The 12,201-nt window shown below is 40.4% G+C and overlaps 1 protein-coding gene across 1 annotated transcript in view; it reads right to left on the bottom strand.

Annotated features, from left to right (window-relative positions):
* Window positions 1–7,993, bottom strand: part of CDAN1 (codanin 1) — a gene marked incomplete at its 5' end in the record, with an annotated part of 21,935 nt that extends 13,942 nt beyond the window's left edge. The window contains 2 exons of the mRNA XM_021712944.1: window positions 64–128; window positions 7,560–7,993. Coding sequence (XP_021568619.1) covers window positions 64–128; window positions 7,560–7,993 — 499 coding nt within the window. The remainder of the gene's footprint in view (window positions 1–63; window positions 129–7,559) is intronic.
* Between the last annotated feature and the right edge of the window lie 4,208 nt (window positions 7,994–12,201).

Here is a 12,201-nt window from a genome sequence, read left to right as displayed (position 1 = left end):
GTGAAGTGCGGAGACACCTTCCCTAGAGAGCCCTGACCTGGCTGCCCTGGCCCGAGGGGGGACCTGCCGGGACTCGAACTGGGCCCGGGCCGCCGCGGGACGGATGCAGCTCTGGGGAGACTGAGGTTCTGGAGAGCGGTAAAGGAGAACAGAGAAACAGCAGCCTACTTCTCTGAGTTTACGTTCTCTTGATCCAGCAGGCACCACCCTAAAGAAGATGTGGCGTTAACCTCATCTCTCATCTTGACCGTGCCTTTCTCTGAAGGCCGATTTTTCAATCCCTTGGCCAATCAGTGCCCACTGGCTTTCCGGCGCTCACCGTCGGCGGGTGGAGCTTTTAGGATTGAGGCTGAGAGGCGTTTTATAATCCCCAGGCTACGCCCTTAAAGTGCCTCTGGCCACCGTGTGTGCAGAATGGCTTGTGGGTAGCTTTATTCACTTTACACATTGTAATGATGGGTTTACATCAGGTTAATATTTTAACTACTTTGCAGTTGAGATGTCAGTATTCATAACTGGTTTCTGGGGGCTTGAATTATTTCTTAATCTCCCTTATTTTAAAAACCTGAGAAGACAGCATTTTGGATGTTGTTGCTCAGTGAGAAATCAAGAAAGGGAAGCCAGGCGGAGAAAAACAGATGGCGCTAACATTCCAGGTCAAACCAAACCAGGAGGGGTGAAGCAGGGAAGGGCCCTCGTAAAGGCCTGGGTCTCCCTCTGGTTCAGAGCAAGTACAGGAGGAAAGGGGGTGGGGGCAGGAATCCCCTAGTGGTACCAGGGGTGATTCCTAGGGAGAAGGAAAAGGTATTACTTCAGTAGGACTACAGTGGAGCTTCTAATACTTTTATTGCAGGGGAACCGTCTCCTCATATCCCCAAACCCTGGCTTTCACCTGCAGGGCCACTAACACCTAGTTTCTATTCAGCCCAGGGCTTCTTTTTCGAGGTCACTTCTGGATGTAGTACTATACCCATGTAACACTTTCTGCTTCCAGTTGACCTTGTAATCTCTGTTCCATTCAGTAGCTTTATTAAGTTAGAAAGTTGTTTTCTACTTTTGAAATCCAAGCCACCACACAACAGAATTAGAGTTTGCATGCGGAATGAATATTTTATTACTAGATTATAAAAATAAAATACAAAATAATTTTAAAACAGAACTTAAAACACTGTACAAAGCTTTAATATGATACAAATGGGAAAATTAAATAAATACACTTTTATGTACAGATGGCCTATACAAAAGCACTCCAAGTTACTGCCAATAATCTATGTCCTTGGTTGCCTGAGCAAAATCTCATAAAGGGAGCTGCTGGAGGGGAAAGGGACACATACAACACCTTTGGAGGTATTTCAAAGAGTAGTTTCTCATCTCTCTGATTTCAGGAAGAGCAGAAGAGAGGGAGAGAAAAGTGGATTGTTAAAGTCATCTATTCCAACTCACTGGTCTTGTTCAACAAGAGGGAATTCTGATTTGTGGCTGAATCTGATTTATCAGCTGCCAATAGCTCATAACTTTCAACAATTTACACCTACTTCAGAATTAACTAGATGTTCCTTCCTCTCACTTTTCTAAAAGCTGGAGCTTGTAAGTAACTGGCCTAGGCACTGGCTATTTTAGAAAAGGAGTCCAAGGGGGGACCAGTAACTCTCTACCAGGGAGAAGCGAGAGGTGCGCAAGCCTGGGTCACCTGTTCAGTTCTCTGGATTCAATCCACCCAATCCAATTTCAAAGCCCAAATGGCCCGGTATTGTATTTCCTTATCGTCCTATCTTTGTATGTCTGAAAGCTTTCTACCTTAGTGAACTACTATACCTCTCTGGTGAATAGTTCAAAGAGAAAACTGTTTTGGAAAAAGTACCAAGGGCTTTCCCCTCTCTGGGTAGCTCCCTAAAATAAGTTGCATTCAGGCTCTCATAGGTTGGTTTACTCTTGCAGGTGAGTGAAGAGCCTACAGACAGAGTCCAGGGATGGTGAAGTACTGTGCATGAGATTTTAAGGATTTAAACTATATATCCTAAGAGGAAAAAAGCATCATATGGCAAGGGCAGTCTATAAAAACTTGATTTACTCAATGTTTTTAATTAAGTAAACAAACACTTATATACACAGTACGAAACAATATTAAACCGCTAAAAAGAGAGGTAAAATTCCTATCCATCATTAGTGTAAAATTATGTCATCAGCAATTTTTATAGTCACATGGGCTCAAAGATCTGCCTCATCCAGTCCTGTTCTGTAGGTTGAGGGACCCAGAACTCTTGGCGGGGGTATCTGGAGACCTGGTCAGCACTGCCAGTGTACAAACTGTGCCCCACAGTATCACTTTCAATTAAAGAGGAGGCAGAAAACTGTTAAACTGTACAGGGCAATAAGAGGAAAGGCTTTACTACTTTTATGTGTCTCCTTAGGACCATGGATCCAGCAAAGTCTAAGGAAATACTCAAATCATTACTGAGTAATGTTACTTCTTTGCCATTCAGTGTTGAGATTGTATGGAATCTCAACATGATCCCGATCTTCTCATACACTTTTATGTTCTGATTTAAATTTGCTCAAGGGGAATATTTTTAGAGTAGAAGCAGATAATCACAACTGAATTAGAAAGTGGCTTGTTGGGCCAAGACCTTATTTACTTTATTTTACTTTAAAAAATTCTCTGTGAGCTGCTCTAGCAAGTTAAAGGGCCAACATTTAATGTCACAATTTCATGTCTAACCAGGGGTTTCTGATGGACTGAGGCGTGTAGCATCCAAATTCTCCTTTATGTAGATAAGGATCTTTGTCCCATGTCCTGGAATAACCTAAGAACGACAGGAAATCCCCATGAACTTCCTTTCTCTAGCAAATGTTGGGCAACAGATTCTGAAGAGACTCCCAAGACTAGCCTAGTCAAATTTCTCATAATTCCAGAGGGAAGGCCAAAATATTGAGAATACCCAATGATATGATGATTTTCTATCTACTTCCACAACCTCAATCCTCTGTTTCACCACAGTTTTATTGGGTGAAGACAGGGAAGTAGGATGTTCCAACAACCACATTAGGTTTTCCATGGACTATGTCCTCCCATGTGGTTTGAGGACTGGAACTGTCTCTAGTTCCCTTCTCTAAGTTAAGGTCTAAAAATGCACCTGTGGTTTCTGAATTTGAGTGTATATTGATACATAAGAACTACCATAGTCTCATATGCCCTAAACCTGCAAAACTTTCTGTATTAAATGATAGGTAAGGAGCTATTCTGAACCACATTCAAGAACGTTCAACAGCACCACCACAGTTGACAATCACTCTATCTCCCCAAAGATACAGGTGCTGAAGTATCTCTTCCCTTAGGCAAAGTCTCAACACACCTGTGGCAAATGCACATAAACAGGAATGGGCAGATCTGAAAAAAAAAACCATTTCCTAATATCTGAACATGACAGATGAAATGGTTCACTAACATATGCCATGTTTTGGTAGATATAAAGGAATGAAAGTAGTTTTTAAAATGTGAAAAACTTGATCTCCAAGACTAAATCTATACTTATCTACAAAAATATATTTTCAAACAGCCAGAGTAAAATGCATTTTTCTCCTAAGTGTCAATAAATTCTAAATTCTGGGTTCTGTTTTTCCTATCACCAATTCCTAATGTTAAGATTAGGAATGCAGAGTTGTCTGCTCTTGGGAAAAAAGCATCTGTTTTCAATTCAAAGCTATTGGGTATAGAAAAACTAATTATGGTTTTAGCTATTTGTATCTGGGTTTATAAAACATGCACCAATGTACACTTTTTCCTTGTAGAGTGAATGCAACCATAGAAACAGTAGCATAAAAATATATGACCTGGAAGGAATCTCTGATAGTACCGAAGAACCTCAGGTTCCCATTGTGGCTAGGAGCTAAATAGGAGCTACTGCACATATAGAACACTGAGTTAGAAAGCTGCTGAGATTTGTTTAGTACCCGAAAGCAAATGATATAAAGTGGATAATAACCACAATGGGCCTCAATTACCATTTTGCTACTTGTTTAGGACTTGATTAACTTGGCAACTTTTACAAAAAACATTCACGTCATAACATGCAACTTAAAAAAACAGTAAATGTTCCTATGTCACTGTCAACAAGGTCAGCTTGCACACCGAGTTGACAATGAGAGAGTCTGCCTGCCTAGGGATTAACATTCAAAGATTTATCACCTGTGTTTTAGGGTTAAATTTAATATGAGCCAGTTTTTCTTCTTTGTTCAATGTACTCACATGAAGTACCTTTAAGCTGTGCAAGAGATCATTAAGTGGGGTTTTAACACTTCAACCAACCCATAGACCCTAGAGATTTGGCAGCATAATTCAGGAGAATGCTACCTAAAGGGACTGAGCTATTGCTAACTCTATTTTCTATTCCACTCATGTAATTCCAGGGACTAGACATGGGAGGGTAAGGGCAAGTGTGACTAGGTAACTGGTCATTCTATTGTGACAGAAGAAACCAAGAGGTACTTGTCTTTCAAAAGATAATTTTAACTCCTGTTATATACTACTTTCAGTATAGTTTGACTTGACTTTAACAGCCTTATCCCTCATCTTAGGTAGAGTAACCAAACTGGTTTAAAATTATTTGAATGATCTATGTCACTGAAATCAGAAATATGCCATCACTAAAAAAAATAAATAAATAAATAAGTAAATATATAAAAAATAAAGAACTAAAAAACCCTAAACCAAATCAAACCAAAACCCCATTTTCTGTTTTATACTCCAAAATAAAACAAAAATAAAACTCCTTGTACCAACAGTGCTTGCTCAGGGCTGCCAACTTCTATTTTCAGCCTGAGAAACATCTAACACCTAAAAGCACAAACTGTGTTTGTTAAAATATAAAGTAAATCTCTATATAGGACAGTGTCTATCAGTGGATCTATTGATGCCTAAGATATATATAATTAGTCTGTTTTCTTTTGAAAGTCTTAGAGCAGAAACATCTTTGGTTAACTCTTTCCTCTACATGCAAAAGAAAATGTTCTTGTGAGGTTGTTCTCTGGATCTCGTCAATGCCATTTAGAAAAGGGGGCAACACAGTGCAAGGGCTGGGAGAAAAATGGAAGGAACCAAGAAAGAGGGAAAACATTCAGCTGCCATGTTGCCATCACTGTCAGTTTTGACTGTCAGCAGAGAAATGCTGATAAATAAAATCACACACACACACACCACAGTTGTAGCCTCATCAGCTTTTCCTATGTTTACTCCTAGCACATAAGACCAGAGTTGGGATTTAAAATTGGCTACAGTTTAGCTAATATAACAGAAAAAAAGATAATTTCTTGATTATCCCCCAAATCCCCTGCAAAAAAAGTAAATCGGAAAGAATGCAGAATGGCAATTTTAAAGAAATGTTTTAAAAATCTATTTATGGCAGATCTATGATTATCATCCCAGTTTATCCACTCGAATCATAAGGACAGAACTATGTGCTTAACATGACAAATCTCTGAAACAGTATTACAAGCATGTCCCAGTATTTTCTCCTATTAAAATCTTTTTTAAATGAAAAATAACCTATCTTGGCTTGTTAAAGACTGCCGACCTTTGCTTCATACACAGGGAAGGCAAGGAGAATCCGAGGTATCACATGACAAGAACAAATTTTTCAGAAAATGAAGCTAGGCAAGGCCCAGGTGGACACGCGGCACACAACAGAAGAGGAATTTTGCCATCTGTGATTTGGAAATTACAAATGGAGAATGAGAAAGAATGAGTTTATATAAGCATATGTCTCTCTATATATTTATAAATATTTATATAATTTACCATGAAGACATGCAAGTAGTGTTATAGCAACTATTATACAATATAACACAGAAGGATTGGTCTTCCAATATTACAGCTGCTTTAGATAAACAGCAAATATGTCTTATCTATTGCATTCCTCTGTAGTGTTTGAAACTGGAGAGAAATTAAGATTCCACACTATGCTACATTTCTTATAAGAGACCTTATATGCCTCAATAGTGTTTTGAGTTTGTTTTTTTAAAAGCTCAACACAGATAAAGGGAACAATGTTAAGTTCAGTACAGCTTCAAGCCTCGATGCAGCATTAGAATGTATTCACATGGTGAGGGAACATATCTCTTTTTTGTTTTCCAATTCAACCACATTCGGTTTGGCAGCAAACACAAGGTCAAACAGAAAGCACAGATGTTTGCTAGAAGGCAAATTTCAAGAGCAAGCAGACCAATTTACCTGACCTTAATAGGGTCTTTACAACACAAAACACCTAGAGAGTATAAAAGAGCCCATTTAAAAATTTTGCCTGATTCCTGTTGGCCGAAGAGTAAGATTAGAACAAATATCCTCCTTACAGCTTTATAAATTGAAATTACATGGAAATGAGGCCACGAAGCCCCAATACGGAACTAAAGCACAGGAGAAGCAGGTAATAAAACATTAAAAGAATAATATTTAGCCTAAATTTATTTCCCCAGGTATTCATTTCTTATGGGTTAAATGTATAAAATACAAAGTCTGAAGAGCCTAACCCTCAACAACATACCTAAATTCTTTCTAAATCTCCAAAGTCACATTCCAAAACATTGTGCTTCCCTATATCATCTTGAAGGTTGACACTAGAAACAGCTGGAAACTAGAAGCCTTACAGAAGCAGTCTACTCTGGTGAGTTTTCCTTCTACTTGTTTATAAAGGAGGAAACTTAACAGAGAGGAAGAGGGTTCTCCTGTCTTGAAGGATACTGACCCACATTTTGTCCCTCTCTCCCTAAACACAGAATGCAAAGTAGCTCTAGTTAGATTTTCTTTCCTTTACCTAAGTTTCTCAGTCATTTTTCATAATAAAAATGTACTAGATTAAGAACTATTGTTCCAAAAAGACCCTAGAGAACTAAAAAAAAAAGGTAATTGGATTTAAAATTCTATTAGGATGTATTGTTAAAGTAAGAGAGATTAGATCAGGTGAGAAACACTAACTTTAAAAAACATGAAATCCAGGGAAGGTACTAGGAATGAGGTAAGGTAAAGGTGTGGATTCTCAGTACACTGAATGAACATACAAGCCAAATACACACAAGTACTGGCTCCCTAAGACTTCTTGCATAACCCAACATCTGAGCACTGATTTCCCAGAGTTGGGAAGTTTGAATGAAAATATCAAACAATAAGTTTCATTTTTGCCATATAATCTTTAAGTAGAGGCTTTAAAAATTAGGCGTAACCTCTTAAAATTCCATTCTCCTTCCTATCCTCAACTCTTTCGTTTCAAGGGCAGCTTAAAAATGAGAGCTCACTTAATGAGTTTCTTCCTCTTGGATTTTGCTGGATTGCCACTTCCTATGCAAAAGGCATTGATTCCTGATCTGCTTGCTGTCTACTTTTGGTACTTCCTTATATTTGTATCTTCTTGTAAGTAATTGATCATGTTACTTTCTTTTGCAAGAGAAGATCAACACTGATTTTTTTTAAATAGACAGTACAGGGACACACATGCATCAGGTGTTGGAGGAAGGTCTCGCACCTTTCATATAGCCCGGCTCCTATCTGCTGAGTTTACTGGCTGGCTTACTCTTCCCTGGGGGGTTTTTAGTGCTGGCTGAGTGGTGGTGAAGGCTGCCGGATCCTTTCAAGCCATTCTTGCTGGGTTTGCAATGCTCCTGCTGGCAGGATCTCCTGGAGGAGGAAGATCCTGAGTGGCTGGGAGGTGACTTGCTTCTCCCCAGATGTGGGGATGAACTCCTCTGGTCATGGTGGGGCCGTCCTGCCCGGGATGGTGAAGAGCTAGATGTGCGAGGCAAGGATGAGCTTCGAGGAGAGGCACTGGGACTCCTGCGCGGGGCCCCTGGACTCTTGGGTGGTGTTTTTGGATTGTGCGGCGACCCTGGAGTCTTGCACTGAGTGGTGCTCCGAGATTTCTGAGATCCATTTTGAAGAATTTGGGCCAGGCGGGAGAAAAGGTCTGAGTCGGAGTTACTGCTCCCTAGGACTTTATATCTGCGTAGCCTAAAAAGAACAAAGAAGAAATATTTTAATTCATTTCAAGTGTGCTTAAACACTTGAGTGTATACACATACACACACAATGTGTGTGATGTGTGTAGAAGTCAGAAAATACACTCACAGGATACAAGGTGACACTTTTACATACTGGTTATATGACTCTGGATGAATTATTTAACCTCTCCCAGCTTTCAGTGGGAATACTAGGTAACTTGCAGGGTCACTGAGATGTAATTCAAGAACTTAGATGAATGCCTGCCATGCAAAAGCATTTGATTATATTAGTTCCCTTTTTTTCCTATGGTATGTTTGCTCTACTAATTTTAAGATTAATTCAGTGAATTGTCTCTAGCATGTCAGCACATGAGAGAGAGAGAGAAAGTAAACCAGACCATGTAAGGCTGCTAGGACAGTAATTCTGCAAACATTAAATCCCACAATGTAAATCCTCAGCATGAACTCTACTTGCCAACAGTAGTAGGAAGTACAGATAAAAGCATACCTTATCTCATTTAATAATGTTCAAAAGAGTAGTCATTGGTTTTTCTGGATCTCAGTTTCTATCCCTGTCAATAGCCTGGGATTCAAGAGAGATGGATGTGGGGACTGACTGTCCTTGTTACTGGCAACTGAGCTTGGGCCTCAGAATGCTAAATCTTGAGAGTATTCATATAAATAGCAATGTCTTCCCTGACCTAAATGTCCTTCTGGTTTCACCTAAGAATCAAATAAAAATGGTAAATATAAAAATGTTTTTGGCCTGGCTCAAACCTGTAATCCCAGCACTTTGGGAGGCCAAGGCGAGAGGACTGCCTGAGCCCAGGGGTTCAAGACCAGCCTGGGCAACTTGGTGAGGCCTCATCTCTACAATAAATCAAAAAATTAGCTGGGTGTGGTGGCATGTGCCTGTAGTTCCAGCTACTTGAAAGGTTGAAGCAGAAGGATCGCCTGAGCCCAGCAGGTCGACACTAGAGGATGGTCGTGAGACTGCCACTGCACTCCAGTCTGGGTAAGAGTGAGACTCCAACCTAAAAAAAAAAAAGAGAGTGGTAGCCCACGCCGGTAGTTCTGGCTACTTGGAAGGCTGAGGCGGAAGGATCACCGGAGCCCAGCTGGTCGAGGCTGCGGTGGCCGGGAGCAGCCACTGCACTCCAGTCTGGGCGACAGAGTGAGACTCCAACTCAAAAAAAAAAAAAAGAGAGAGAGCGAGAACGAGATAGATATACATGCACCAATCTAGAATGATAGAGATATATTAGGTTAAAAAAGCCATATGTAGAATAGTAAGATTCCATTTTTCTTTTAAAAAATTCCAACACTGTATATATGTTTCAGTAGGGAGATGAAAGTTGCTTTGCTTTAAAATTTTTACAACAGACATGTCATTTTTGTAATTTGCAAATATCAATAGGCATTTTTAAACTTATTATACAGACCAGGCATGGTGGCTTGTGCCTGTAATCTCAGCATTTTGGGAGGCTGAGATGGGAGGATTTCTTGAGCCCAGGAACTCAAGACCGGCCTGGGCAACAAAGCAAGACCTCGTCTTCACAAAAAAGTAAAGAAATTTTGCCAGGTGTGGTGGTATGCACCTGTAGTCCCAGCTACTTGAGAGGCTGAGGTGGAAGGATCACCTGAGCCCAGGAGGTCAAGGCTGGAGTGAGCCGTGATTGTGCCACTGCACTCCAGAATGGGTGGCAGAGTAAGACTCTGAGTCAAAAAAAATTTTTTTAAAGTAATAAGATAATGGTATACTAATCAGTTAATAAAGGAGTTCTAAACAGAAATTGTAAGTCTTGTCAATGTCTTTTTGACAATACTTAAATCTGTCAGTCACTATCATGGCCAATAACAAAACGAGTTATTCATGATCTCTCTGAATTTTCTCTCCTTTTCATTCCCCACCACCTACTAACCTATGATAAGGGAAATAAAACTCATTTTAGTTAAGCCTACCCTCATAGGTCTAATAGCAAAACCGGATGACTGGAATAAAACAATTCCTCTGTGCCAGGACTTAAGTGGAAGTTCCAGGGTCCAGATGAGATCTGGGTTAGTCAATTCTGTGATATCTGGCACGATGTCACACATCTGGCTTGGTTACAAAGTACTACTTTTAGGGGAAACATAAAGCATTAAATAATAAATGTTGATTAAGATTTGTTTATGTTGTATTCCGAAGCCACTCAAGCCATAGAATGTACCATCCATATTAAATATAAATCCCAAGCAGAAGAAAAAGGGGATAGTTGAATGTTGTTCATGGAATTACCTTTTTTTTTTTTGTTTTTGCATTGGAGTCTCAGTCTGTCGCCTAGATTGGAGTGCAGTGGCATATTCACGGCCACCGCAAGCTTGATCTGCTGGACTCAGGCGATCCTTCCACCTCAGCTTCCAAGTAGCTGGAACTATAGCTGTGCACGATCACTCCCCACTAATTTTTTAATTTACTGTGGAAACAAGGTTTCCCCAAGTTGCCCAGGCTGGTCTCGAACCCCTGAGCTCAGGCAATTCTCTCACCTTGGCCTCCTAAAGTGCTGGGATTACAGGCTTGAGCCCAGCCCATGGAATTATCTTTTAAAATGCCTCAGCTAGGTCAGGCTCCGTGGCTCAGTTTGTAATCCCAGCATTTTGGGACACCGAGGCGAGTGGATTGCCTGAGCCTACGGGTTCAAGATCCGCCGGGGCAACTTGGCGAGACCTCATCTCTACCATAAATCAAAATCAGCCAGGCATGGTAGTGCGCGCCTGTAGTTCCAGCTACTTGGAAGGCTGAGGTGGAAGGATCGCTGAAGCCCAGCAGGTTGAGGTGGCAGTGGCCGGGAGTGGCCACTGCACTCCAGCCTGGGCGACAGAGTGAGACTCCAACTCAAAAAAAAAAAAAAGGAAAAAAAGCCTCAGCTAAATGACTGCTATTTAAATCCAACATTTAGTTATTCTCAGATCTAAAGCTCTAGGGCAAGTCAAACCTGGGGACTTATGGGAATGATACAGATAAAATCTCACTAAAACACACTTCAGAAATCCTTCTAACAGGGGGAGGCCTACTGTTCTACTGTCTAGAACAGGATAGGGTTTTCATGTACATTTATTTTTATTTTTCTTGTGTTTTTGTTAAAAGACTATCCTTCTCTTTCTCCTCTAAGGGTTTAGACACTCTATGAAAGTGAGCAATGACTCCAAGGAAAGTACTCTTAACTAGTTCACCACCTGCCAATATTTTACCCTCTTCTTCAAAATGTAAACATTCTATGGCCATATATCATGAGGATATTTAAATTAAAAAGTATACTATGTAGTATATATTAAAGCAATTCTTTCTTATGTATGGTTGTACATATCATCAGACCTAGGGAAACCTTTCATGGATGTTTTGGTCTAATTCATTAGAATCAGATAAGTAGCACTGTTATCATCAAGTTACGGACAAAGTATTCTTCACTAGCACTTGATATCACAATGGCAATATAGGACATAATATAATTCTGACTGGACAAAGCTAGAAAATTACTGATTATAAAAACAGATTGGAGAGAGATTTAATCTTTATTGCATGCTAAGTACTGTACTAAGTACTAGATGTATGATACTTTATTGAATCCTCCCAAAGCCATTAAGCAAATGTTTTATCCATTTTTTGATGAGAAAATTGAGGTTCACACCTGCTGGAAAGTGGGAGAGCCAAGAATTAACATGGATCAGAGAAAATTCTGGAAAGATGGCAGAGTAGGAAGCACCAGGAGTCAGCTCCCCACCTAGATAACAACTATACTGGCAGAATCTTTCCAAGATAATTATTTTGGAAATCTGGTCTACTGAAGACTTGCAACTTCCAGAGGAAGGCTTGGACTGTGAATTACAGTTAATTTTGGTAAAATTCGGCTCTTAGCACAGTAGAAGCTACCCAACCACCATCCCCAGTCCTGTGGTAGGCAGCTGTGCACTTATTTCTGGAGCAGTTTGCACACAGCCTGCAGGAGCCAGAGTGGGCAAAAAGAACCCTGTCCTGGCTGGCACAGTGGCTCATGCCTGTAAATTCCAGTACTTTGAGAGGTGGAAGTGAGAGGATTGTCTGAGTCCATGGGTTTAAGACCAGCCTGGGCAACTTGTGAGACCTCGTCTCTACAATAAATAAAAAAATTAGCTGGGCATGGTAGCGCGCACCTGTAGTTCCAGCTACGTGGAAGGCTGAGGAGGAAGGATCACCTGAGC

This window comes from Carlito syrichta, unplaced genomic scaffold (assembly GCF_000164805.1).
Source record: "Carlito syrichta isolate Samal-C Ts95f unplaced genomic scaffold, Tarsius_syrichta-2.0.1 Scaffold91562, whole genome shotgun sequence".
Classification (NCBI taxonomy): domain Eukaryota; kingdom Metazoa; phylum Chordata; class Mammalia; order Primates; family Tarsiidae; genus Carlito; species Carlito syrichta.
This window is presented reverse-complemented; position numbering and strand designations above follow the sequence as displayed.